At 48.8% G+C, this 27014-nt stretch overlaps 1 protein-coding gene across 1 annotated transcript in view; it reads left to right on the forward strand.

Annotated features, from left to right (window-relative positions):
• The window catches only part of LOC140901044 (uncharacterized), an 88266-nt gene that overhangs the window by 53291 nt on the left and 7961 nt on the right, over positions 1-27014 (forward strand). The window contains exons 3-5 of the mRNA XM_073319212.2: positions 982-1243; positions 5888-5970; positions 25539-25671. Coding sequence (XP_073175313.2) covers positions 982-1243; positions 5888-5970; positions 25539-25671 — 478 coding nt within the window. The remainder of the gene's footprint in view (positions 1-981; positions 1244-5887; positions 5971-25538; positions 25672-27014) is intronic.

Below are 27014 nucleotides of genomic sequence, written 5' to 3' on the forward strand. Positions count from 1 at the left end.
CAGAAGGCTGGGGATGAGGGGTTTGGGGTGTGGGAGGGGCTCAGGGCTGGGTAGAGGGTTGAGGGTAGGGGTGCAGAGGATGAGGGCTCTGGGGTGGGACAGGGCTGGGGATGTGGGGTTTGGGGTGCAGACAGGCTGCTCCGGGGCAAGGGCCAGAGAGGAGGATTCCCCCAGCCCTCTCCCTACAGGCAGCAGTGAGCTCCAGGGGAGGGCCCCCCTACTTCCCCCTTGCACCACACTCACCTCGCATCACTGCCATTGCACGTGCTCCTAGGGCCCCTTTCCGGTACTGGAAGCCCCCTCACCACCCCTGCGGTGGGTGCCGTGGGGGGGGCTGCCATCACATGTGCACCTCCTCCCCTGCTGCTGCCCCTCACTGTAGCTTCACTGTGGTGGGGGTGGGGGCTTACCCTTGTCCAGCATGGGGCAGGAGCGGTGACTGTGGGCATAGGGGCCCCCTGTGCTAGTGGAGGGTGCCCTTGGAAAATGAAAGTGTCTGAGGGGGAAGGGCAGGCTCAGGGTCAGCCTGCCCTGGCAGTGAAGTTGGGGGCACTAGGACCCTGTGGCAGCAGTTGATGCAGGGAGGCAGGATGGAGCTGCAGGGGAGAGACAGAGATGCTCCACTCCCTGGGAGCCTGGGCATCAAGGGGAGGCCGAAGGACACTCCGGGGAGGTGCTGGGGGGTGGCAGGCGGGGCTGGGGGTGAGACCTGGCCCTGAACATTGGTGGAGCTGGGCCCCCGGCCTCTGAATATTGCTGGAGCCCGGGCACCATGGGCCCATTTAACTCACGGCCTATGATTATGAGTGAGAAGGAGGCAGAGAGCAGGGATGTCCTGAGGAAGGGAGTAGACCCAAAGGGAACATCCCCCGGGAAGTGGGCTCAGAGAGTCCTGGCAGGTCGGAGTTGCTGGGGGGCAATGACAGAGAGCAGCAGCTGCTGGGCAGATCCCCGCCCTGGGGGAGAGGGCTCCAATCCAAGGAGAAATGGTCCTACTGCACTGACTGCAACAAGGGCTTCAGCCGGAGCTCCCACCTCATCCGGCACCAGGGCACCCACACGGGCGAGCGCCCCTACAAGTGCTCTGACTGCGGGAAGAGCTTCACCCAGAGCTCCAACTTTGCCCAGCACCAGCGCATCCACACGGGGGAGCGCCCCTACCAATGCAGTGACTGTGGGAAGAGCTTCAGCTGGAGCTCCAACCTCATAGAGCACCAGAGAACCCACCTAGCACAGAAACCCTGAACATGGGCCGGGCCAACGTGTCTGTTTCCTGAGCAAGCTCCCAACACTGCAGTAAACAGCATGGGGCCAGCAAGACACTTAATAAGGGGAGAAATTACTGAGTGTACAATGCCAAAGACTAGAAACCCTCCCCAGGAGTTAGACTTCTTCACACTGCCAGCGGCGGCTGCCTGCCCCAGCCTCGCCTGTTGCAATATCCAGGAGATGATCCCACTTGCCACAAGAGCTAAGGAACCTGTAATAAGGCAAGTCTAAGGGGGTCTAACTTATGCCTTCTTTCAACCTCGTATGGACAGGCTGTATACATAGACAGTGGGAGACAGAATGCAGGCCATTTCAGTCCCATGGGCAGCTCCCTAGCATTTGCTCCCTATTTTTGTCTGTTCTGGCCAGACTCCATCCCAGGATTTTAGTTCCTGTTGGATACCTAGATTTTAGTCCCATTTTTTAAAATTTGCTTCTAATACTCTATTTCCTGTTATATTGCAGTGTCTCTCCATATGAAATAAAACCTGCTCCAGCATACCCATTTTCCATCCTAGTGTCCCATTTCAGATGCTTTGTCTTATAATAGTTGTGTGTCTGTCTAGCCTCCAGCTGGGATTTATTATGGGTTCTCCATCTATGTTCCCACAAAAGTTTTTCCTGTGATCACTGAAGATGCAGCTGCTCTTTTCAGTATTTAGTCTCAGGTCTGAAGGCATTTGCTCATAGACTGGCTTTACAGCTCTTTCCATCCTACCTTGTCAAGGCTAGAATATTTTTCTTAAAATTCCCTACATTTCATAGATTCTAAGGCCAGAAGGGACCATTATGATCATCTGGTCTGACCTCCTGTTTAACACAAGCCATACAACTTCCCTGAAATAATTCCTCCAGCAGAGCTTTTATAAAAACATCCAATCTTGATTTAAAAATCATCAGTGACGGAGAATCCACCACAACCCTTGGTAAACTGTTAATTTTCTCTCTCTTAAAAATTCATGCCTTGAGTCTATCACTATAAGGCATGTTTTCTAAACCTTTAATCATTCGCGTGGTTCTTCTTTGAACCCTTTCCAGTTAATCAATATCCTTGACTTATGAGTACCTGAACTAAACATGGTATTACAGTAGTTTTTGCAATGATGGGTGGTGACAGGCATTAAAGCTAGAATGTTTTCCCTTCTAGCTAATCTTAATCTCCCTTGCCTCAGATTAACCCGCTTCCTTCTTGTCCTAGCCTTGGAGCTCATGGACAACAGATGACACCATCCTCTTTATAAACTTTTACATATTTGAAGACTGTTGTCATGTCCCCCCTCAGTCCTCTCTAGACTAAAAATGCCCAATTCTTTCAACCTTTCCTCACAGGTCATACGGCGGACCCTCACCAGAGCGTGCGTTGCTATAGCGCGGATTCGGTATGGCGCGGTCACGGTTATGGATCCCTAATTTAAATATTTAAATTGGGATCCATTATAACGCGGCCCCACTACAACGGGGTCCTCGCGTTAACATGGTGCTGCGCATGGATCCTGAACCCCACATTCTAGTGAGGGGCCAGTGTATTTTCTAACACTCTGATCATTTTTTTTGCTCTCTGGATTCTTCAATTTGTCCACTTCTTTCTTAAAGACTGGACAGAGTACGCCAACTGAGACCTCACAAGGGTCAAGCAGAATGGAGCAATTACCTCCCATGTCTTATATCCAACACTCCTACTAATACACCCCAGAATGACATTGGTCTTTTTTGCAACAGCATCACATTCTTCACCCATAATCAATTTGTGATCCATTATAAGCACCAGCTTCTGGAGTCGTTATTCTGTGAAAATTATAGCCTTTTTTTTTAAAGTCAGTTTCTAGCCCTCGTGGTTGCAGAGAAAAACTGAAAAATGCAAAAAGCTAAAACACGAGAACTCCCAAACATTCTTTTTTTTTTAATCTCATGGTTTTTTGGGACCCTGACTTGTGATTTTTGAACCCCTGAGGCTGACAATTCATAGCCATCAATTTTAAAGCCAAAAGCAACCATAATGATTATCTAGTCTGACCTACCTAGCACAGGCCAGTGAACTCCATGCGGTTATTTACCATCACTTCTGTTTAAGCTTTGACATCTAGTCATTGGTTAAAAGACTCCAAGTGATAGAGAATCCACCCCATCCGGCAGTTAGTTATTCCAATGGTTAATTCACCTCCCTATTAGACATTTGCATTTTATTTCTAGCATGAATTTGGATAGCTTTAGCTCCCAGCTATTGCATTTCAGTCTGCCCTCCTCTGTCAGAAATATCCCCCTGGATGTGCTTATAGACTGTGATCAAGTCACCCTTACCTTTGATAAGTTACATAAACTGAGCTCCTTCAGTCTCTCACTTTCCACCTTCCTCCTCCTACTCAACATTCCTCTGCTTATACCTGAGCTCTCTGAAACTATGCCTTCGCTCGAGCTAGCTCCTCTGGAGTTAGTCTAGTTTGAGTGAGAGCAGCTACAGTGTGAAATAAAATTGGAGCTGCAGAGTGATTGGATTACTGCACAGAGTGATTGGGTAGGTCTATATGGGAGCTGGAGGTGTAATCTCCAGCTGAAGTAGACATACCCACCCTAGTTCATGGTAAAAATAGCAATGCAGCTGCACCTACTGAGGCTCTGGGGGAAGCCCACCCACAATCAACAGCCCCTCCTCCTAGCCTCAGGGGAGGAGCTACCTGGCCCAGGTCTCAACCGAATGTGGGGGACAACAAATGAAAAAACAGGGACAGGAGTGAGGGTCACAGAGTCAAAAGCAGGGGTCCAGAGGGGGACACGAAGCAGAGAACGCTGGACAGCACCCACTGCTCCTCAAAGGCATCCAGGGAGCCAGTGGATGCAGCCCAGAGGAACTCTGCCTGGACACGTGACTAGAGGGACAATCAGAAATAGGTCCCACAGTCACAGAGCACCTCCCATGTCTAGCTTCCTCCTCCTGGTATGGCAGACGGCCACCTTGGCCAACGCCAGGAGGAGGTTGATGTGAGGAGGTCTAGCGACTTCATGGGGCCACAGGCAGGGCTGTCCATAGGCATATGCAGCATACGCGGTAGCAGAGGGCACCCGAAAATTTGGGGCACCACCCTTGCTGGAATCCTCTCTTCTCTGGTCCCTCTCCCGCCCTGGGCCGGCGGGCTTCTTCCCGACCCTAATCCTCCCTCCCGCCCTCACTCCTCTGCCAGGCCGGCTGAGGGCTCCAGACTCTGGCTGGATCCAACCCAGCGCCACAGGGAGCCCAGAGCATCACAGCCCTAGCCCAGCGCTGCCCGGAGCGGAGTTCCTCCCTGGACCCTGCCGACATGCACCACTTGGTCTCTGGGGGCGGCCAGGCAGAGCGAAACTTGCATGTGAGTCAACGGGGGTGCAGGGTTGGAAGGAGGAAGTGAGGGGACTTAAAGTGACACAAGTTCCCCAATACAGATTGAGACTCTGTGTGTGTGTGAGACACACACCCCAACACACACACACACAGTTTCTCTCTCTGTCACACACTCACTCTGTCAGGTGCACACTTGTATTATTGTTGTTGTTATTACTGCTTGGTACTTCCTGTCAAAATGCTCGTGGTGAGCCAGGCGTGGCTAGGGGCTGCAGGAAGGCCATGGGCTCTGGCAAGATGCAGCCTCCATGTGACAGCGCAAAGCCTGTCTTGAGTCACTGCCACAGCATCTGCTGTGTACAAAGCTCAGTGTGTGTCAGCAATGGGGGGGAGGGTTCTGGGGGCCCGCAGGCAGGGTGTCTGTGCCCCCTCGACACACTGGGGTCAGTGTCACCAGCTGGGGACCGCCTTCAGTGGAGCGTAGGGGCACCAGTTTAATAATACTGCATAGGGGCCTCATAAATCCTAAGGACGGCCCTGGCCACAGGTGGGGCATGCATATATCAGGAAATGAGGGGGAAAGTATGGCTAGAATGTGAGGAGGAGGTTCTGGAGGAGCCAGAAAAGGGGCTGCAATCTGGCACACTCAAGGTAGATGTTCGCCAGGATCTCCCACTCAACGCAGAAGGAGCAGGTGTCAGGGGAGGTGGTGAACCACACCTGTGCTCAGGGCTCTATGAATGAGCTGCCAACTAATATCCCAGGTGGGCAGCGGGACCAAGATGGAATACAAACTGGCCCACTGGTGTTCCTCACCTTCCGTGGATGGTAGGAGGTCCCGGGTGTGGGGGTGAGACATGAGGGTGAGGAAGTGATGGGTGCGGAGCAGCTGTTTCCTGGACGCAGTTCACAGGTCACACAGCCTGCTCAGGTGGTGCAGCAGGGAGGCCTCGTGGGACAGGGGCCTGATGGTGAGGTCTGGAGGGCCAGAGGTGAGGGGTGGACAGAGAGCACCCTCCCGCAGGGCCCGCTCAAGAAAAGCATGAGAGGCAGGTAGTAAGGCTGCCCTCACCTCCTGGAGTATACACTGGGGGATACAGGGGGTGGAGAGCCCCATGTGCCGGCTGGGCACCCGGAGGTCCACCCAGTCCCTCCAGTTGTAGTCTCCTGGATCTCCAATCCTGGTGATACCAGCCAGGACCAACCTCCAGTACACCGAGGGGGACTCCACCACCTGCATACCGAGATGGGGGTTGTGTACCAACGGCTCCGTAAGGAGGTCCTCCCCCTCGGTGGTCACCGCAGACCTGGTCACCAAGACTAGCTTCCTGGTCGTGGTAAAAGACTGGCAGTTCATAGAGGTCTCGCGGGAGACCCTTCATATGGAGGTAGAAGAGCTGCTAGTCATAGCAGATCCCTGGGAGGCAGCAGAGGAAGGCGTGTGCCAAGCAGAGTAGCTGCAGCTGCATGGGCAAGGGGTCTGGTTAGCCGCCTCAAGTACAATCCCGTCCGAAACCTTGGGTATGTACGTGGGGCAGCTAACCTGACCTGCCACAGCTATACTGCTCTTTTTACATGCTAGCTCAATCAGAGCTAGGGTTGCCATCTGTCCAGGACTGTCCATTTTTTTAAGTAGCTGTCCTGGGAAATCTGTAAGTCTTCCCAAGACATTGAAAGTCCTGGCTTTTGTCTCTCTCGTTCTCCAGCTCTCAGCCTGTCTTTCCCTTCAGGTTACCCCTCTGAACAAGGAGCCACCCTTGGTTTGGTCTCTGCCCTGCGTGTGGGAGGGAGCATAATAGAATCTCAGGGTTGGAAGGGACCTCAGGAGGTCATCTAGTCCAACCCCCTGCTCAAAGCAGGACCACTCCTATCAATGGCTTGATGTGGGAAAGTGGGACTTGGTTTGGGTATGTGGGCCCCATTGATTGCTTGGTGGGGGAAGGCGGAACTGGGTGTGAGTATCTGGGTCCCATCGATCGCTTGGCAGGGGAAAGCAGGGCCAGGTCTGTGTCTGCATGGCCCATGGATGGTTCGGCAGGGGAAAGCTCGGCCAGGGCCAGGTTTGCAGGGCCCACTGATGGCTTGGTGGGGAAAAGCAGGACTGGGCCTGGGTACATGGGGCTCATCAATAGTATGGTGGGGGAAGGCAGGACTGGGTCTGGGTATGTGGGGCCCATTGATGGCTTCGTGGATGAAAGTAGGGTCAGGGCCTGGTCTGCAGGACCCATCTCTGGCTTGGCGGGGAAACAGGTGGCTGGACCCCACTCTGCAAGGCCCATTGACGGCTAAGTGGGGGAAGATGGGGCCGTAGCCTGGGTATGTTCAGCCCACAGCTGGCTCAATTGGGGAAGATGGGACTGGGACCAGGTCCACAGGGCCCATCGATGGCGGACAGTGGGGCTTAGACAGGTCTGCAGGGCCCAGCAGTGGCTTAGCAGCGAAGGTGGGACCAGGACGCCCATGGTTGGCTCTGCAGGACTGGGGGGGCCCACGGCTGGTTCAGCAGGGGAACGCAGGGCCAGGCCCGGTTATGGGGGGCTCTCTGCGGAGGAAGGGAGGACAGGCCTGCTCTTGATGCAGGCCGCTCCTCAGTATATTGGAAGCCGCGTGGGGAGCGCAGCGAGCGGCACCAAGCCTCCCCCGGCTGCTGCGGTGCCCTCCCAAGCACAGCCCCAGTCCCTGCCACGCTGGGGATCCCGCCCCCGCTCCAGGGCAGATGCCTCAGTGTGCAGCAGCTACAGGTTGTGCTAACTCCGCTGTGTCCCGCCCAAGGGGCAAGGTGCCACCACCCTCATGGGCCGGCCAGCCAGCTGCGTGCCACGGCTTGGAAGCCTGGCTCGGGCCTCGGGCTGCCCGGCAGGGAGGCTTTGACAGCTGCACTGCCCCTTGTCCCTGCGGAGGCACCGTAGTCTAGCCAGCCTGGGTTGGGTCCCCGCCCTAACACGGGCCCGCAGCATCACAACCTCACTGAGCTGCCATTGTACCTAAGGTGAAGCGGGTCTGTGTACAACTAAGGCCAGCCGAGCCTGCCTCCTTCTGACCAACCAGAGAGCAGGATACTGCCTGTGACCCTGCCTCCTGATTGACAGTTATCTCAGCCAATCCCCCCTCCTTGCTTTGGCATTTCATCGTCATCAATCATCATCATGTTCCTATTACGCCTGTTACGTTTAGGGCAGTGACGAAGCTCCTCCACTCCTGTCTGTTTCTGGAAAGTCTTTCAATGCTTTCCCAGCTGTGCCCCAGGTTTTTCAGCGCAGCTTCCACAGCTCTTCGCCATATTGTTTTTGGTGGACTTGTTTTCGCTTGTCTTCAGGTGTCCATCTTATTGCTACTCTGGTGATGGAATCAATTTCCATCCGAAGCTCATGACCGATCATCTCCAATGCCTCCAGGCAATGATGATACTCAGATCCTCTTGGTTGCACTGTGTCAGAAGATCTTGGTGGGAGATTGTTCTGGGCCAAAAGATGCAGAGGATTTTTCTGAGGTAAGTTGTGTGGAATGAAGACAGTTTGGACATGTCATACTTTCTCATTCCCCAGCATTCTGCACTATAAAGTAGTGTTGAAAGTACGCAGCTCTGATAAATCTTGAGTTTGGTTTTGGTGTTGTATTTTGATGATTTCCAGACTGTATTTAAGCTCCTGAAGGTGTTCCTGAGTTTATTGATTTTGTTCCGGATGTCCTGGCTTGTTCCACCATCCTGGCTGATGGTGTTGCTCAAGTATGTGAATGTTTCTATATTGGTGAGAACATAATCCTCTATCCGTACGAGTGATGGTGAGGCAATATTAAAGATCATGATTGCCTTATTGCAGTTGATTTTCAGTCCGATTTTCTGGCTGAATATGTTGAGTTGAGTTGTTTTCTCTTGTATATGGTGTTGGGTATGTGATAGGAGAGTGACATCATCTGTGAAGTCCACGTCTTCAAGGGATGAAAAGAGTGTCCATTTAATGCCTCTTGGCATGTCTTCTGTTGTACATCGCATTACCCAGTCGATGGCAATGTTAAAGAGGATTGCAGACATGACATACCCTGACGTACTCCTGTTTTGAATTCAACACTGAGCACACTGTGATCAACACTGCATGTAAAGTTGAAATAGAAGCTTTTGATGACGTTGATTATATGGAAAGGAATTCCAAATGCCTGCAGAATGTGCCATAGGCTGGTTCTGTGAATGCTATCAAAAACCTTCTCAAATTCTATGAACTTTATATAGAGTTGCCGTTGCCATTCTAAGCACTCTTCTATTATGTTTTGTAGAGTGAAGATCTGGTCTGTACATCCATGTCCTTTCCAAAAACCAGTTTGCTCTTTTCTGAGAATGCTATCAACTGCCTCTGATATACGCTGGACTATGATCTTACGCAATACTTTGCTTAGCACAGATAAAAGTGTGATATTATTACAATCACTGAGAGTTTCTTTCTTTGGTATGTTTCAGAGTAACAGCCGTGTTAGTCTGTATTCGCAAAAAGAAAAGGAGTACTTGTGGCACCTTAGAGACTAACCAATTTATTTGAGCATGAGCTTTCGTGAGCTACAGCTCACTTCATCGGATGCATACCGTGGAAACTGCAGCAGACTTTATATACACACAGAGAATATGAAACAATACCTCCTCCCACCCCACTGTCCTGCTGGTAATAGCTTATCTAAAGTGATCATCAGGTTGGGCCATTTCCAGCACAAATCCAGGTTTTCTCACCCTCCACCCCCCCACACAAATTCACTCTCCTGCTGGTGATAGCCCATCCAAAGTGACAACTCTTTACACAATGTGCATGACAATCAAGTTGGGCTATTTCCTGCACAAATCCAGGTTTTCTCACATCCCCCCCACCCCCATACACACACAAACTCACTCTCCTGCTGGTAATAGCTCATCCAAACTGACCACTCTCCAAGTTTAAATCCAAGTTAAACCAGAACATCTGGGGGGGGAGGTAGGAAAAAACAAGAGGAAACAGGCTACCTTGCATAATGACTTAGCCACTCCCAGTCTCTATTTAAGCCTAAATTAATAGTATCCAATTTGCAAATGAATTCCAATTCAGCAGTTTCTCGCTGGAGTCTGGATTTGAAGTTTTTTTGTTTTAAGATAGCGACCTTCATGTCTGTGATTGCGTGACCAGAGAGATTGAAGTGTTCTCCGACTGGTTTATGAATGTTATAATTCTTGACATCTGATTAGTGTCCATTTATTCTTTTACGTTGAGACTGTCCAGTTTGACCAATGTAAATGGCAGAGGGGCATTGCTGGCACATGATGGCATATATCACATTGGTGGATGTGCAGGTGAACGAGCCTCTGATAGTGTGGCTGATGTTATTAGGCCCTGTGATGGTGTCCCCTGAATAGATATGTGGGCACAATTGGCAACGGGCTTTGTTGCAAGGATAAGTTCCTGGGTTAGTGGTTCTGTTGTGGGGTATGTGGTTGTTGGTGAGTATTTGCTTCAGGTTGCGGGGCTGTCTGTAGGCAAGGACTGGCCTGTCTCCCAAGATTTGTGAGAGTGTTGTGTCATCCTTTAGGATAGGTTGTAGATCCTTAATAATGTGTTGGAGGGGTTTTAGTAGGGGGCTGAAGGTGACGGCTAGTGGCGTTCTGTTATTTTCTTTGTTAGGCCTGTCCTGTAGTAGGTAACTTCTGGGAACTCTTCTGGCTCTATCAATCTGTTTCTTTACTTCCGCAGGTGGGTATTGTAGTTGTAAGAAAGCTTGACAGAGATCTTGTAGGTGTTTGTCTCTGTCTGAGGGGTTGGAGCAAATGCGGTTGTATCGCAGAGCTTGGCTGTAGACGATGGATCGTGTGGTGTGGTCAGGGTGAAAGCTGGAGGCATGCAGGTAGGAATAGCGGTCAGTAGGTTTCCGGTATAGGGTGGTGTTTATGTGACCATTGTTTATTAGCACTGTAGTGTCCAGGAAGTGGATCTCTTGTGTGGACTGGACCAGGCTGAGGTTGGTGGTGGGATGGAAATTGTTGAAATCATGGTGGAATTCCTCAAGGGCTTCTTTTCCATGGGTCCAGATGATGAAGATGTCATCAATATAGCGCAAGTAGAGTAGGGGCTTTAGGGGACGAGAGCTGAGGAAGCGTTGTTCTAAATCAGCCATAAAAATGTTGGCATAGTGTGGGGCCATGCGGGTACCCATAGCAGTGCCGCTGATCTGAAGGTATACATTGTCCCCAAATGTGAAATAGTTATGGGTAAGGACAAAGTCACAAAGTTCAGCCACCAGGTTAGCCGTGACATTATCGGGGATAGTGTTCTTGACGGCTTGTAGTCCATCTTTGTGTGGAATGTTGGTGTAGAGGGCTTCTACATCCATAGTGGCCAGGATGGTGTTATCAGGAAGATCACCGATGGATTGAAGTTTCCTCAGGAAGTCAGTGGTGTCTCGAAGGTAGCTGGGAGTGCTGGTAGCGTAGGGCCTGAGGAGGGAGTCTACATAGCCAGACAATCCTGCTGTCAGGGTGCCAATGCCTGAGATGATGGGGCGCCCAGGATTTCCAGGTTTATGGATCTTGGGTAGTAGATAGAATATCCCAGGTCGGGGTTCCAGGGGTGTGTCTATGCGGATTTGATCTTGTGCTTTTTCAGGAAGTTTCTTGAGCAAATGCTGTAGTTGCTTTTGGTAACTCTCAGTGGGATCATAGGGTAATGGCTTGTAGAAACTCGTGTTGGAGAGCTGCCGAGCAGCCTCTTGTTCATATTCCGACCTATTCATGATGACAACAGCACCTCCTTTGTCAGCCTTTTTGATTATGATGTCAGAGTTGTTTCTGAGGCTGTGGATGGCATTGCGTTCTGCATGGCTGAGGTTATGGGGCAAGTGATGCTGCTTTTCCACAATTTCAGCCCGTGCACGTCGGCGGAAGCACTCTATGTAGAAGTCCAGTCTGCTGTTTCGACCTTCAGGAGGAGTCCACCTAGAATCCCTCTTTCTGTAGTGTTGGTAGGGAGACCTCTGTGGATTAGTATGTTGTTCAGTATCTGCACTGTAACCCCATTGGTCCACACATCTGGCACTTTTTCCCTTTCCCAGACTGATGTAAATTGAGGGGCCAGGATAGATGTTGCTAATTTAGGATTTACCTTGAACAATTCTGCATTCAAGTTTTCCTTGCCAGGAGCTTGCCCATTTTTTAAGGATTTGATGGCTTGAATGATCTCTTCCTTAGTTGGGATGTCTGTGTTGATATCTAGATCTTCTTTGCCTCCTTGATGTTTGCTTCCTCTTTAGGTGGCTCTCCGGTCAGGAGTTCTTTGAAATGCTCTGTCCAGCGCATTTCTTGTTCTTTTTCAGTTGTTAGGAGGTGTCCTTGTTTGTTTTTGATGAGAGTGTTTGTTGGTGTCCGTCGTTTACTGCTGTTAAGCCGGGTCACTTTGCAGATGGCTCCTCCAGCAGCTGCATCCTCTGCCTGTGTTGCCAGATTATCATTATATTTCATTCAGTTTGCCATCTCTCCGGTGTGCCCTGCTATGCGGCTCGTGCTATTTATCCTGCAGCTGCTGGGATTTTGTGACTTCTCTCTTCAGGACTCATCTGGTTTCCAGGGCGTTCCACAGTGCCGGGTGTCAACCCCTCCTTCCTTCTCATCTGCCTGGAGCCCAGACGGGCGTCACTGCTCTGCTTTGGCGTGTAATGACTGACAAATAGCCTGACCAATGAGCTGTTAAACTCATTTCGATTGACGTTAATGTCCGCCTTTCGTATTTGAAGAGGTCCTTGATTGACATTTGTCCACCCTATGGAAAGTAAGAGTGATATTGATTGACGGCTTTTTCTTCTAATGGCAACAGAGCACAGCGGGAAATTTCTCTGGTGGACAGGGAGGGAGGCGGTGCGTGGCAGGCCCGGCCACCAATGACTTGCAGGTGGGCGGAGCAGCGCGTCCAATGCGGTCGGGAGGCGGGGCTGGACAGCTGCCGTTACCGTCTGTCGCAGGAGGCAGCCGCGGGCCGGGGTGAGTGTGTGAGGTGAGCGTGGGACGTGGAGCTGCTGTCATGAGCTACTCAGGTGAGAGGCTGCCGGGGCCGGGCTCTCGGGGAGGGGGCCGGCTGCCCCCGTCTGTGAGGGGGGTTCTGCGCTGCCCCTCCTCCCCCGTCCCTCCCCGCGGCCTGCGGGCCTTGCTCCGAGCTCTCCCCGTGCCCTCGGCGCCCCGGGGCGGGCCTGGACGCGGGCGAAGGGCTGGCCCAGGAGCTCGCTCCTTATTGCGCACCGCCTCCGCCGTGGGGCTGGGGGGACGGCGGGTGGGGACCTGACCGTCGCTTTCCACCCGCCGCATGAGCGTGGGGCTTGTGGGGGCCCGGCCGGTTCTGACCCCGGCCCCATAGCACAGAGCTGTCCTAGATGTGCAGGGGGGGCCGCCGCCACTGACCCCGACCCCCTACTGCATGGCACGGCGCCTGAAGGGGTTGGAGCTGGCGGACCCTGACAGCCTACCGCAAACATGGCCTGGGGCCTTGGGGTGGGGCTGGCCCTGATCCCGATCCCCTGTTGCACGGCATGGCATGCGGGTGGTACTGGCCCTGACCCCCCTGCTGCATGGCATGGTATGGGGGTTAGCACGGGCTCCAAGGGGGAGGAGGGCTGGCACTGGTCCTGATCCCTGCTGCGTGGCATGGCACAGCACAGAGATCAGCACTGGCTCCGACCCTCTGGCGCATGGCACCGTGTGGGGCCTGGTGGGGGGCTGGTGCTGACCCTGTCCCCCTATTGCACAGCGTGGGGCCTAGTGGGGCACTGATCCCCTCCCCCTACCACACAGCATTACAGGGGGCCTGATACTTCCCATACACACATTATCTCCACCACACAGTGTGTTACGGAGTTTGGGGGGTGTGTGTGTGTCTGGCACTGACACACACACACGCATACATATGCAACATTGAATGGGTCTCTGGTGATGGGGGTATAATAACTAGAGTAGAAGCTGACGTTGTTTCCCCTTGTATGCAGCATTGCATTGGTGTGAGTATGTGTGTAATAAATAATGAGGGAGGGGAAAACCTGCACTGGTAATATTCTGTCAGTTGTGAGTTTTGGAGACTGTGAGGGTAAAGGTGGAATTGATTATACCCTTACCTTACTGTCACTTGGCAATGATGGATGAGGGAAGGAATTTACACTGCTTCCTCACATACACTCACCATTGCTTGAAGGAATTGGGTATAATAAGGGTGGAGAAGGTGATGGTGATATCTTCTCTCCTTTCTCCCTCACACCATTGTATGGGCTTTGGAGGGCATGTAATAAGCAAGAAGAAGAAGTTGGCACCAATATCCCTGGCTGATGAGCTCGGGGAGGGTGGGGGAATAAGCAGGATAAAGCTGGCACAGATTCTTCCCTTCCCCCTGCATCTGATGAGCTCGGGAGAGAGAAATTGAGATTTATACCCAGCTAGGGTGACAAGGCATGTGGGATTCTGCATATGAGAGGGGGCGTCAATCCCTGCTTCTCCTACCCTCTGTTGAAACAAAGGAAAGGGTAGTTGAATTGTCCTTTGAGAGTCTCAGGTATTCGGCTGGTAGCCCAGAATTTGCAGCTTTGCTGCTTTTTGCTACAGGTTTGAGATTTTTTTTTCTTCCTCAGTGTGGTTGCAATTAACTGCCTTTGGGTGCTGGGTTACACGTTTTGCATTAAATAAAATGAGAGAGGTTGTGGGGGGGAGGCAGGGAAAGTACTAACCTTAGAGCTCAGATTCAATAATACTGTACTGCTAAAAGACTATTAATCTAGCTATGAAATTTGCCTTATTCTGGTATACTCAATTGTATGTGGAATGTTCAGAACGTTACCTTCCAATACAATGTGTTTCAGAGTAACAGCCGTGTTAGTCTGTATTCGCAAAAAGAAAAGGAGTACTTGTGGCACCTTAGAGACTAACCAATTTATTAGAGCATAAGCTTTCGTGAGCTACAGCTCACTTCATCAGATGCATATCGTGGAAACTGCAGCAGACTTTATATATACACAGAGAATATGAACCAATACCTCCTCCCACCCCACTGTCCTGCTGGTAATAGCTTATCTAAAGTGATCATCAGGTGGGCCATTTCCAGCACAAATCCAGGTTTTCTCACCCTCCACCCCCCCACACAAATTCACTCTCCTGCTGGTGATAGCCCATCCAAAGTGACAACTCTTTACACAATGTGCATGACAATCAAGTTGGGCTATTTCCTGCACAAATCCAGGTTTTCTCACATCCCCCCCACCCCCATACACACACAAACTCACTCTCCTGCTGCTAATAGCTCATCCAAACTGACCACTCTTCAAGTTTAAATCCAAGTTAAACCAGAACATCTGGGGGGGGAGGTAGGAAAAAACAAGAGGAAACAGGCTACCTTGCATAATGACTTAGCCACTCCAAGTCTCTATTTAAGCCTAAATTAATAGTATCCAATTTGCAAATGAATTCCAATTCAGCAGTTTCTCGCTGGAGTCTGGATTTGAAGTTTTTTTTGTTTTAAGATAGCGACCTTCATGTCTGTGATTGCGTGACCAGAGAGATTGAAGTGTTCTCCGACTGGTTTATGAATGTTATAATTCTTGACATCTGATTTGTGTCCATTTATTCTTTTACGTAGAGACTGTCCAGTTTGACCAATGTAAATGGCAGAGGGGCATTGCTGGCACATGATGGCATATATCACATTGGTGGATGTGCAGATGAATGAGCCTCTGATAGTGTGGCTGATGTTATTAGGCCCTGTGATGGTGTCCCCTGAATAGATATGTGGGCACAATTGGCAACGGGCTTTGTTGCAAGGATAAGTTCCTGGGTTAGTGGTTCTGTTGTGGGGTATGTGGTTGTTGGTGAGTATTTGCTTCAGGTTGTGGGGCTGTCTGTAGGCAAGGACTGGCCTGTCTCCCAAGATTTGTGAGAGTGTTGGGTCATCCTTTAGGATAGGTTGTAGATCCTTAATAATGCGTTGGAGGGGTTTTAGTTGGGGGCTGAAGGTGACAGCTAGTGGCGTTCTGTTATTTTCTTTGTTAGGCCTGTCCTGTAGTAGGTAACTTCGGGGAACTCTTCTGGCTCTATCAATCTGTTTCTTTACTTCCGCAGGTGGGTATTGTAGTTGTAAGAAAGCTTGACAGAGATCTTGTAGGTGTTTGTCTCTGTCTGAGGGGTTGGAGCAAATGCGGTTGTATCGCAGAGCTTGGCTGTAGACGATGGATCGTGTGGTGTGGTCAGGGTGAAAGCTGGAGGCATGCAGGTAGGAATAGCGGTCAGTAGGTTTCCGGTATAGGGTGGTGTTTATGTGACCATTGTTTATTAGCACTGTAGTGTCCAGGAAGTGGATCTCTTGTGTGGACTGGACCAGGTTGAGGTTGGTGGTGGGATGGAAATTGTTGAAATCATGGTGGAATTCCTCAAGGGCTTCTTTTCCATGGGTCCAGATGATGATGTCATCAATATAGCGCAAGTAGAGTAGGGGCTTTAGGGGATGAGAGCTGAGGAAGCGTTGTTCTAAATCAACCATATGGTGGTTCTAAATCAACCATTCATTTGCAAATTGGATACTATTAATTTAGGCTTAAATAGAGACTTGGAGTGGCTAAGTCATTATGCAAGGTAGCCTGTTTCCTCTTGTTTTTTCCTACCCCCCCCCCCAGATGTTCTGGTTTAACTTGGATTTAAACTTGAAGAGTGGTCAGTTTGGATGAGCTATTAGCAGCAGGAGAGTGAGTTTGTGTGTGTATGGGGGTGGGGGGGATGTGAGAAAACCTGGATTTGTGCAGGAAATAGCCCAACTTGATTGTCATGCACATTGTGTAAAGAGTTGTCACTTTGGATGGGCTATCACCAGCAGGAGAGTGAATTTGTGTGGGGGGGTGGAGGGTGAGAAAACCTGGATTTGTGCTGGAAATGGCCCACCTGATGATCACTTTAGATAAGCTATTACCAGCAGGACAGTGGGGTGGGAGGAGGTATTGGTTCATATTCTCTGTGTATATATAAAGTCTGCTGCAGTTTCCACGATATGCATCTGATGAAGTGAGCTGTAGCTCACGAAAGCTTATGCTCTAATAAATTGGTTAGTCTCTAAGGTGCCACAAATACAATGTGTGCAATTTGGACAAATTAATAGTATAATTGGGTTTGTAACTCCTGCTTTGCTTGACACTTTGGTGTCTAAATATAAGGGGTTCACCTTGATCAGTGGAGAAAATCTCACTTATCAAGACCCATACCTCAACTGTGCACTGTGATAGCTGGCCACTGTATTGCTCCCTTTCTTCCCCAAGGTGGCAGCCTGTTCAATGCTGTGCAGGTATGGCAAGGATTCTCAACCATAGGGTCATGGAACTGCTATCATTTTCTACAGACTCTAAGGCTTAATGTAAAAACTGTTTACATTTGTTATGGTTGTGAAGAACCTTCTGAACTGAATCTATCTTGTAGGGGAAAGTTGTACTTTCTTATAGAAAATGTTGTGAACAATTTTTGCTTGATGTATTTTTAAATATTAAATGATTGAGTTCACATGCATTGACTGTAATAACTGATTTCAGTCATCCATAACATAACTAGAGGGTCATAGAATTTGTTGCTTCTGTATGTCCAGTTCATAACATGCACCTGCAGCTGATTGTATCCCTCTTTCTCCCCCCACAAGTTCCCTGAATGCCACCCTCAGATCCCCCTCTATTTTAGTCTCTGCAACCCACCCTCAAACTGGGGGTTCTGAGTGTGTTCCCCTGCCCCTGTGGCTCTGGGTGCCCTCCCCTCTCTACCATAGGTGAAAGAACTTGCAAAAGCAAACTGCTAGCTCTTTTCATTGCTGAAACAGCACAAAAGGTTCTGGGATGTGGCATTACAGAAGGAGAAGTGGTTGGTTTGGGGGGTCATCAATGGATAAAAGTTAAGAATCCCTATTAAGTAGTATGGTAAAGAGCTTTGATGTGGTGTATATTGGAAGGAACTATAGAAGTTTTGCTTGTCTATTATACAGTTTGTAGGGAAAGTCTTATTTTTGTAGAAATAGGGTAAAAGTGATGTGAAGCATGTAGCCCTCCTCAAAACAAGAATGCATTTTATATTGGGAGATGAAGGTTTTCAGGATGTACTCCTTGACTGCAACCTTGTAGGCTGTTGCAAATATTAAGAATATATATTACTTGAGGCTTTCTCGGTTTTCATTTTTGTGGAATTAAAAGCCTTAATCTGAGGTCTGTGTTAATGCTTGTATGGATTATAGGATTATTTCTTGAGGAGGAGGTGGGGGTAGGGGTAGAACATAGTAATGGCTCAATATACATACGTTTTTTATCATTGTTCACCTAGAAAACACATTTATGTGATGAGTATCCATTGCAAAATAGATGCCCATATTAAAATTAAAATTAAACCAAAAAAAAACAACTAAATAGCTCAGCCCTGGAAGAATGTGTGCAGACTTTGAAGCTAGATGAATGTGGCATAACAGAAGAAATTGGTTGACTTTGGGAACTGTGGTTGACTTTGGGAATTGGGTGCCAGAAATTGCCAGCTACGAACACAGACGGAGCAGGAAGAGTATGCTGATACACACTTTTGCACACAAGTAATTGTGGTCAGAGGTGTAATGAGACCAGACTGGGGTTTCTGCACTTAATTCACCAGTCTTCATCTAATACAGTTACTTTTTGATGTTTCTGGCCTTGTGAAATGAGTGGAGTGTGGTGTTAGGGTGGATGATGGACCTGGCCCTACATCCAGGTTCTACTCAAATCTTCCAGAAATATAACTTTGGTTGATACTTAAGGTATGTCTAGGCTAGAGTTTAGCCCTGTTGTAATTTGAGTTGTTGGTTGCCCTTCTGTTCCCTTTCCTGCAGTATATTATGTCTATAGTCATTCAGTTTCTCTGTACAGGTGATTTGATTAGCAGAAAAGTTAATAAGATTCCATTACCTGTTCATATATCTGTGGTTAAATGATTCTTTGGTAAAGGATTCTACGTAAATGTTTTGCATATACAGGAGGCATGACGTACAGCTTAATACGTTCTGTATTAACTTCTGTATCTCTGATATAAAGTGGCTTAAAACATACCCAGACATGTACAAGAAGCAAAGGTAAAGCAAAACCCTCCTATCTTTGTACTGGAAGTAGGCATTATATCTCTGTTCCTTATCTTTAGAAGAACTAAGACTACACATCTCTATGTAACTCCATTCTTGAATGGAGTTGTCTGTTTAAAATTGGTATCATCTAGTGTGAAGTCTTCCAGTTTCTAACTAAAATTCTCAGTGACTTGATGGTAACTTCAAGAGGTGAGCTTGCTTTGTATGTGGCACCTGTTGAGGTGTGTGTAATCTTGAGGAGTCACCTTTCTGTATCAAGCATCAAACAGAAGCATGTCAGTCAGCCTCTTGCAGGGCTAGAAATGCAGCACTATTGCTGATGTAGGAAAATGCTAAAACTAGTCAGGAAACTTGTGTATTCTAGGTTCTAAGAGGAGACGATAATGCCAGTTTTAAAAAGCTACTGGCTCACAACTTTTTTGGTGATCAGTCCTGCTCCCTTCTCTGCAACAGACACTCTGTGTAGCAGATCCAGTGTAGTCCTACTCTGGGTCTGGATAGGAATTTGGGAGCCCACATAAGGGGATTCACGCCGAACCTAACCTAGCAGGGAGATTCTTGTGTACTAGGGATTTGGCAGTGGGGGTTCAGAAACTTTGGTTAAAATCCAGTGGTGCTGACTGTTTTGGCCATGGTTACCATTGCAGCTAATCCATGTTCTTCACTGGTATGATGGCACCTATCAGTAAATGACAAATTTTGTACTGGAGACAAGCCCCTAGTGAGGGCACAGGCAATGGAAAGCATATCCCATCCCTAAGACTGTATTACCAGATGCAAAGCAAGTTGCTAGTGAGTGATTCCTTCCCTTCCAGTCCAAGATGTTGCTGTGATCTAGGCCTTGGGCAAATAACAGCCTTTGTTCCAAGCTGCATCTTTCTATAGATATTGAAAAACAAAACTCGCCAGTTCCCGTTGGAAGGGTATCTTTTCAGACACAAGTGCTAGAAACTTAAGCTTGAATTAAAATAACATTATACAGAAACTCATGAGTAAGGACACTACTCTCGAGAGCAGTGGTTTTCAGACTGCGGGTCGCGACCCAATAATGGGTCACGGTGGCTCTGGTCAGCACCACTGACTGGGCCATTAAAAGTCCTGTTGGCGGTGCTGCCCGACTAAGGCAGGCTAGTCCCTACCTGTTCTGACCACCGGAAGTGGCCAGCAGCAGGTCCAGCCCCTGCCCCGAGCACCAGCTCCACACTCCCATTGGCCGGGAACCACCAGGTGGGAGCTTGGGGGGTGATGCCTACTGTGAGAGCCACATGGAGCTGCTTGCACGACTCCACCTAGGAGCTGGACCTGCTGCTGAACACTTTCAGGGTGCAGCATGGTCCGCAGTGCAAGGACAGGTAGGGACCAGCCTGCCTTAACCCCCTCCCTCCCACCATGCCACTGACTGGGAGCTGCCCAAGGTAAGCCCATGCTCCAACCCCGTGCCCCCACCCAAACCCCCCATCCCAGAGCCCTGACCCCCTCCCGCACCCCAACCCCCTTCCCCAGTCCTGAGGCCCTCCCACACACCCAGAGCCCGCTCCTGCATCCCAAACCCTTTGTTCCTGGCCCCATCCCACAGCCTGCACTCCTGCCCCAGCCCTGAACCCCTCCCAAACCCCTCATCCTCCAGCTCCGTTGGGTCACAGGCATCAATTTTCTTCAACTGGGTCGCCAGCAAAAAAAATTTGAAAACCACTGCTCTAGAACGTTTCCTACTTGTTGTTGTTATCGTACTCCTGAGGGAATTCTGCGCCAAGAAAATAAAAATGCTGCACACAATATTTTTAAAATTTTGCAAATTTTATTTGTTAATAAATGTGGAGGCTCCAGCATAGCAGTGGTGAGCACAGACCACTGGCTGCACAGAGGTGAGAGATCACCCTGTAGGCCCCCCACCCATTGAACAGGGACTCTGCAGTGAGGCTGCACCTGACCCTAGCAGAGCACAAGGGCTGGGCCTGCTGCAGAAACACCCTTGGGCTCTGCACCAGTTTTGGGCAGGCAGGCTCAGCCCAACAGGGTCCAACTGTGGAGGGCTTAGTGTAGGTGGATCTAGATGTGGGATAAGAGGGTTTTGTGTGGGGCACCCTGGCTGGGGGAAGCTCAGTGGAGGATCTGGATGCACAAGGGAGGTTCCAGATGCAGGGACAATGGGACTCTGCAGGGGGGTCCAGGTGGAGAGAGATGAGATTCAGCGAGGGGGTCTGGGAGTGGGACTTGCTGGGTTTGGGGGTCTGGGTGCAGCCGATTAGGACTCAGTGGGGGTCCAGGTGCGGAGGGCTCGTCAGGGTGGTCCAGGTGCAGGGGTTTGTCAGAGTGGGGGTTCAATGGGCCTGCTTAATAGGGGAGCCTCAGCTGCTGCCAGCACCAGGATCCCCCCCATCCGCTTCTCTTCCCCATCCTATCCCTTTCTCCACCGCTCCTATCTCCCTCCCCTCACTCCTACATCCCGTCCCCCTTTCTTCCCCACTACCTCTTTTCCCCCCTCAGCCACCCTTGCAATGACTCACCAGTGGCACTCACCATTGTATGGAAAACAGGATGGCTCCCAGCACGCATAGAACTGACACTAAACTGGGAGGAGTGGTAGATATGGAGGGTAGGGATAGGATACAGAGGGACCTAGACAAATTAGAGGATTGGGCCAAAAGAAATCTGATGAGGTTCAACAAGGACAAATGCAAAGTCCGGCACTTAGGACGGAAGAATCCCATGCACTGCTACAGACTAGGGACTGAATAGCTAGGCAGCAGTTCTGCAGAAAAGGACCTGGGGTTAAAGTGGATGAGAAGTTGACTCATATCCAGCAGTGTGCCCTTGTTGCCAAGAAGGCTAACGGCATTTTCGGCTGTATAAGTAGGGGCATTGCCAGCAGATTGAGGGACGTGATCATTCCCCCTCTATTCAACATTGGTGAGGCCTCATCTGGAGTACTGTGTCCAATTTTGGGCCTCACGCTACAAGAAGGATGTGGAAAGAGTCCAGCGGAGGGCAACAAAAACTATTAGGGGGCTGGAGCACATGACTTACGAGGAGAGGCTGAGGGAACTGGGATTGTTTAGTCTGCAGAAGAGAAGAATGAGGGCGGGATTTGATAGGTGCTTTCAAGTACCTGAAAGGGGGTTCCAAAGAGGAGGGATCTAGACTGTTTTCAGTGGTAGCAGATGACAGAACGAGGAGTAATGGTCTCAAGTTGCAGTGCGGGAGGTTTAGGTTGGATATTAGGAAAAACTTTTTCATTAAGGTGGAATCTCCTTCCTTAGAGGTTTTTAAGGTCCGGCTTGACAAAGCCCTGGCTGGGATGATTTAGTTTGGGATTGGTCCTGCTTTGAGCAGGGGGTTGAACTAGATGACCTCCTGAGGTCCCTTCCAACCCTGATATTCTATGATAGAAGAGGGGTATGACTGGCACCAGGACCAAGGAGGCAGAGTCAGCTAGTGGGAGGGGCACTCTCCATCATCCAGGCAGCTCTGCACTCTCAGAAATAGGCAGTGGCATGTGACCCCACACAGCCCCCATCGGTTCTGTTGAGGGAGCAATACCCCCTCTCCTCCCTAAACTATGCTCATGGGAGGGGACCCCCCTCCCCCCGATTTGCCTCTCTTCTGGCTGCTCTTGGTGCTGTGCTGCTGGGGAGACACACATGACCACTCTTGAGACTTCCCTTTGCTTCCCCAACCTTATCTGTGGGGGACATGAATTCTATACGCTCAGAGGTGCAGAATTCTTTCGGAGTAATATACGTTTTTCTGATCTCTTTTTAGGAGTATCCACTGTGATACAGTCTGGCTTATTTGGGTGCATTTGATGGTCAGATCTTAAATAGCATAGATTCTCCTTATGCTCTAGCTAGAACAGCTGGCATTACCATATAATCTTGGGTTTTGACCACCTTTTGGTCTTTTTCTAGGTTATGGCAACTGGAACTCTGGGACAAACAGAGGCAAGTATAGTAAAATCTTAATACATTATCATGAACAAATGTCATTTAATGTAATCAGTTAGAAAAATGATTATAAAATTGAAGGTTTTCACAGCTCAAATCTGTTCCCCCATGTCTGAATAAAATCCTCTTAGGTCACACACCAGTCTATTTCGGTCAGCATCGCATAGCCCATTTAACTGTGACAGTCAACTCTAGCTGGAAAACTTATTTTTGTAAAAACCAAAAAAAATCATGATTTTTCCCACTTTTCAATCAACTAGTTATTTTGTCAAAATATACAGTAAGGTGAGCTTGCTAGCAGTGTCATTGTTTTACTACTTGTGTTAGAGTATCACTTAAGGTCCCCATTTAAGATCAGAGTTAAAGGGACAAGACAGAGGGAAGGTGAGAGAGATTGTGACTTCCCCAAAGATATTCTAGGTCAATGGTAGATCAGGAATAGATCTGAGGTATCCTGACTCCTAGGTAAGTGCTCTGTCTACGACCTTCTAATGCTATTAAATATTCTTAAACTACAAAAGACATTAGAACAAAGTACAGCTTGCATTAAGAATGGCATCTGAGTCCTTACATTGTTACTGCAGAACACATTGGCCATGCCACAGATCAGTGAGCAAGGAGGAACCAAGTATCCTCTCCCCCCTGTTCAGGCAGAGATCATCTGTACTTCTCTGCACCCTAAAAGGGAAGCTGAGTACCAAAGCAGATTGGCTTGAGCAATCAGTCAGTGGGCTCGAGCTCCTTTGCCCAGTGCTTTGGCTAAATGTATCCATTTGCGTCCATGAGATATTCATCTCCAGGAGGTGAGATCTCACAGCATCCACTGCTCCTGTTCTGTCTCAGGTACAGCCAGAGTTATTGGTATCCCTTCCATCCAGTGTTTATGCTGTCCCAGATCCTCCAGAAGATCAGGGAGGGGAGAGCAAGGGTAAGTCTGGGTAAGCTCTTTATTGACCAAGGAGACAGGATTTCTCTGGCTTGATCAACCTTGCATCAGGCCCTCCTGTCTTCCTTCTTCACAGAGAGGTTCCATTATTGCAAGAACCAGCTCACTAGGACAATCCAGAAAGGCAAAGTTGAGCTGCCTGGCATTTGGAAGGAGACGAAGGACTGAGGAATAGCCAGAGAAGCCTATTTCTGCTCTTCTGGCATCTAGAAGAGTCAGCCAACAGCACTGTCTCTCAACTAGGACAAGTTCCAGGAGCTGGCGTAGCAAGCCCAAGTGTCTCCAGCTAAGGCCCTGGTAGGAGGCAAGATGGGCCAATGATTGAGGCATGAGCTAAGGACTTGGGAGACCTGGGTTCAATTCCCGCCTCTGCTATGAGTTTCCTGTGTGACCTCAGACAAGTCACTTCTCTCTGTGCCTCAGTTCCCCATATGTACAAAGGGGTGAGGAGACGATAAGAACGTTAGAGTGTGAGGTGCACTCAGTGAGGAACATTTCTAATTTATTCAGAGATCACAATTTTAACTGACCCACTCTCCCATGGTACCAGTACCTTTAGGTTAAACATTATGTTTCTCACCATTCTAGAAAAGAGAGCTTTTTGTTTTAAAAGAAAACTTTCATAGAAGCAATGGCATCTGGTAGTTAGGAAATAAAAGAATTAAAACAAATCAATCTTTGCAGACCACTTTCTTAACAAAAAAAAAAAAAAAAGTCCATATCTGACATGCTAGGAAAAGGATTTGGACTGACAAATTACCCCAGAGAAACGGGGTTTGATTTGGAAGAGAGGAGCAGCAACTGTAACATGATACAAAAAATGTCTTAAGATACTGCTTCAATGGTGCCTCACAACGGTGAGATACTAAATGGGGATAAATGTTGGAAAAACCGCGATGAAAGAGGAGATTGTGTATATATATACAGTGGATGTGCCCAGCTGTTAGAGCATTGGGATACAATTCATAACCAAACTTCACAAACTGTTGGATATCTATTCTAAAGGATCCTCCGATAATCCTTCTAGCAAAAAATGGTCACATAAACAGAATGAAGAATTAATCTCATCTGCTAGTAGCTGCTAAGCTACTGCTAGCCCCCTAGCAGGAAAAAAAAATAGTCCAGCTCTAGAGGAATGGTTCAAAAAATGTGGCAGGTTGTTATGGAAAAATTAATGCACCAATTACATACTCGGCAAAACAAAGGACAAATAGTTACTTAGATATTTGGTTACCTTTATTCAATACTCAAAGTACATTCTCCTGCAAAATATCAGTGCACCTGTCCAATTTTTTTGAATATTACTATTTGATAGGCCTGGCTTGTTCGATATGTGCAATCAGATTTTACTCTCTGTGATAAAATCACAGAACCCGCGTGTTGTGGGCATTGTAAAGTGGTAGCACCCTGTGAAATAGAGCTGATTTATTGTATGACTAGGTTGCTCTAAAGAAGAGCTCACTGTTGTAATGACTATTTTGTCTCCAACGTTTACATGGCAGAGATTTGTAAACCTGTTAAACCTTCCTAAATAAATAGTTAGAGAAGATTGTGAGGGGCCGTGGAGGGAACATCTGTCCCTACAGTGGTGCTACCATCAAAGGGCCTGGGAGAAGCTCTGTTCAGCACCTTGGAGTCTACAGGCAGAAGGTAAATTTTCTTTCCACTAGGAGACTAATGAAGCCACCCTGAGGAAGTGCTTAATCTACCTCCCCTGCCCCCTCCATACATGCATGGGGCTAATCCCTGGGGTTACTGAGCAAACTATTCTTCTGGGAACTGTTACTTACTGGGTCTCTCCTTGGCCAGGAGACTCGCAGCACTTGGAGCCCTGTCCCTGGAAGCACAGCACTGTTCCTCGCATGCAGAAAAGGAAATTGGAACGAATGTGGATTTGTCCCTATTCCACAGCCAGCAGGGAAGAGTGCATCAGTCCCGCTGTGTCTGAGGCTATTGTACCCATCAAAGGGTAGAGCACAAGTCAGAGGTGCAGGGCGCCCAAACACAAAAGACTCAACGCTCTTGTCAACCCATGCCACCTACCTGCAGAGATCAAGAAAGCTTTCAACGCCTCCATCGCAAGACAGGAGTGCACCTCCTTTCCTGGTGAGTGCCCAGAACACATCCGTCAGGTAAGGAGGACAGTGCAGAGCCTGGATCTAGAACCAAACAGAAAAACATCAGACTAATACAAAGCCCTTATATCTAAGTGAGGCCCTAAGTCACCAGTCTTCCTGATGTTGTAGCAGAGCTTGGGGGTGGGGATCTGCCACTCAGTGGATTTCCCGGGGAACTGGTGTCTGGGATGCCCCACTTAGCGGAGCTCTCTCTAGGAGACCAGAAGAATCTCTGTGAAGCACTGCTCTGTTTGTTTCCAGTTGAAAGACCATGGAAACCTGGCCAGTAAATCCTGCTGTTCCCTACTGGTGCCTCCTTGATCCGTTTACAGATCAGAGTCCTGCAGTATAGGGTGGTGACAGAGCTATGGATTGGAATGGAAAGAGCTCTGAGTTCTCTTCTAATAGTCTGTTTTTAAGAACAGGTTAGACAAACACCTGTCAGGGATACTGTCTGTTTAGCTGGTCCTGCCTCAGCACAGGGGGCTGGACATGATGAATTCTCAAAGTCCTTCCAGCCTGATACTGTTCTTGATCCTGAATTATAGCAATCTTCAGGACAAGAAGGTCCTAGACTCCTCAGGATGATGGGGTCATTCAGATCATGTCTGTTATAATAAACCACAGGGCTTTCCTGTGCCTTCATTTTATATTGTATTATTAAAAGCTATAGTGCATTGTCCTCATTTCTGGCTGGGAGGGAGCAGGGATAAGGAAGAGACAAGAGAAAACACGGGGCAAATCAAATCACTATCTTAGACATATGTATATGAATACGAGAATTATGGGGAATAAGCAGGAACTTGAAATGGTAGTTAATAAACACAGCTATGACATAGCTGGCATCATAGAGACTTGGTGGAATATTGGTATACCAGGGCACAGCTCTCTCAGGGAAAAAAGATAGGAGATGTTGCTTTAAAATATATACACTTGTACTGAGGTTGTGATGGAAATAGGAGACATAAGAATGGCCATACTGGGTCAGACCAAAGGTCCATCCAGCCCATTATCCTGTCTGCTGACAGTGGCCAATGCCAGGTGCCCCAGAGGGAGTGAACCTAACAGGTAATGATCAAGTGAGCTCTCTCCTGCCATCCATCTCCAACCTCTGACAAACAGAGGCTAGGGACACCATTCCTTACCCATCCTGGCTAATAGCCATTAAGACAGACCTGTTGAAAGTCTCTGGGTAAGGATAAAGGGTAAAAAAACAAGGGTGATGTCATGATAGGGGTCTACTACAGACCACCGAACCAGGAAGAAGAGGTGGATGAGGCTTTTTTTAAACAACTAACAAAATCATCCAAAGCACAGGACTTGGTGGTTTTG

The sequence above is a fragment of the Lepidochelys kempii genome, chromosome 20 (genome assembly GCF_965140285.1).
Source record: "Lepidochelys kempii isolate rLepKem1 chromosome 20, rLepKem1.hap1, whole genome shotgun sequence".
Lineage (NCBI taxonomy): Eukaryota > Metazoa > Chordata > Testudines > Cheloniidae > Lepidochelys > Lepidochelys kempii.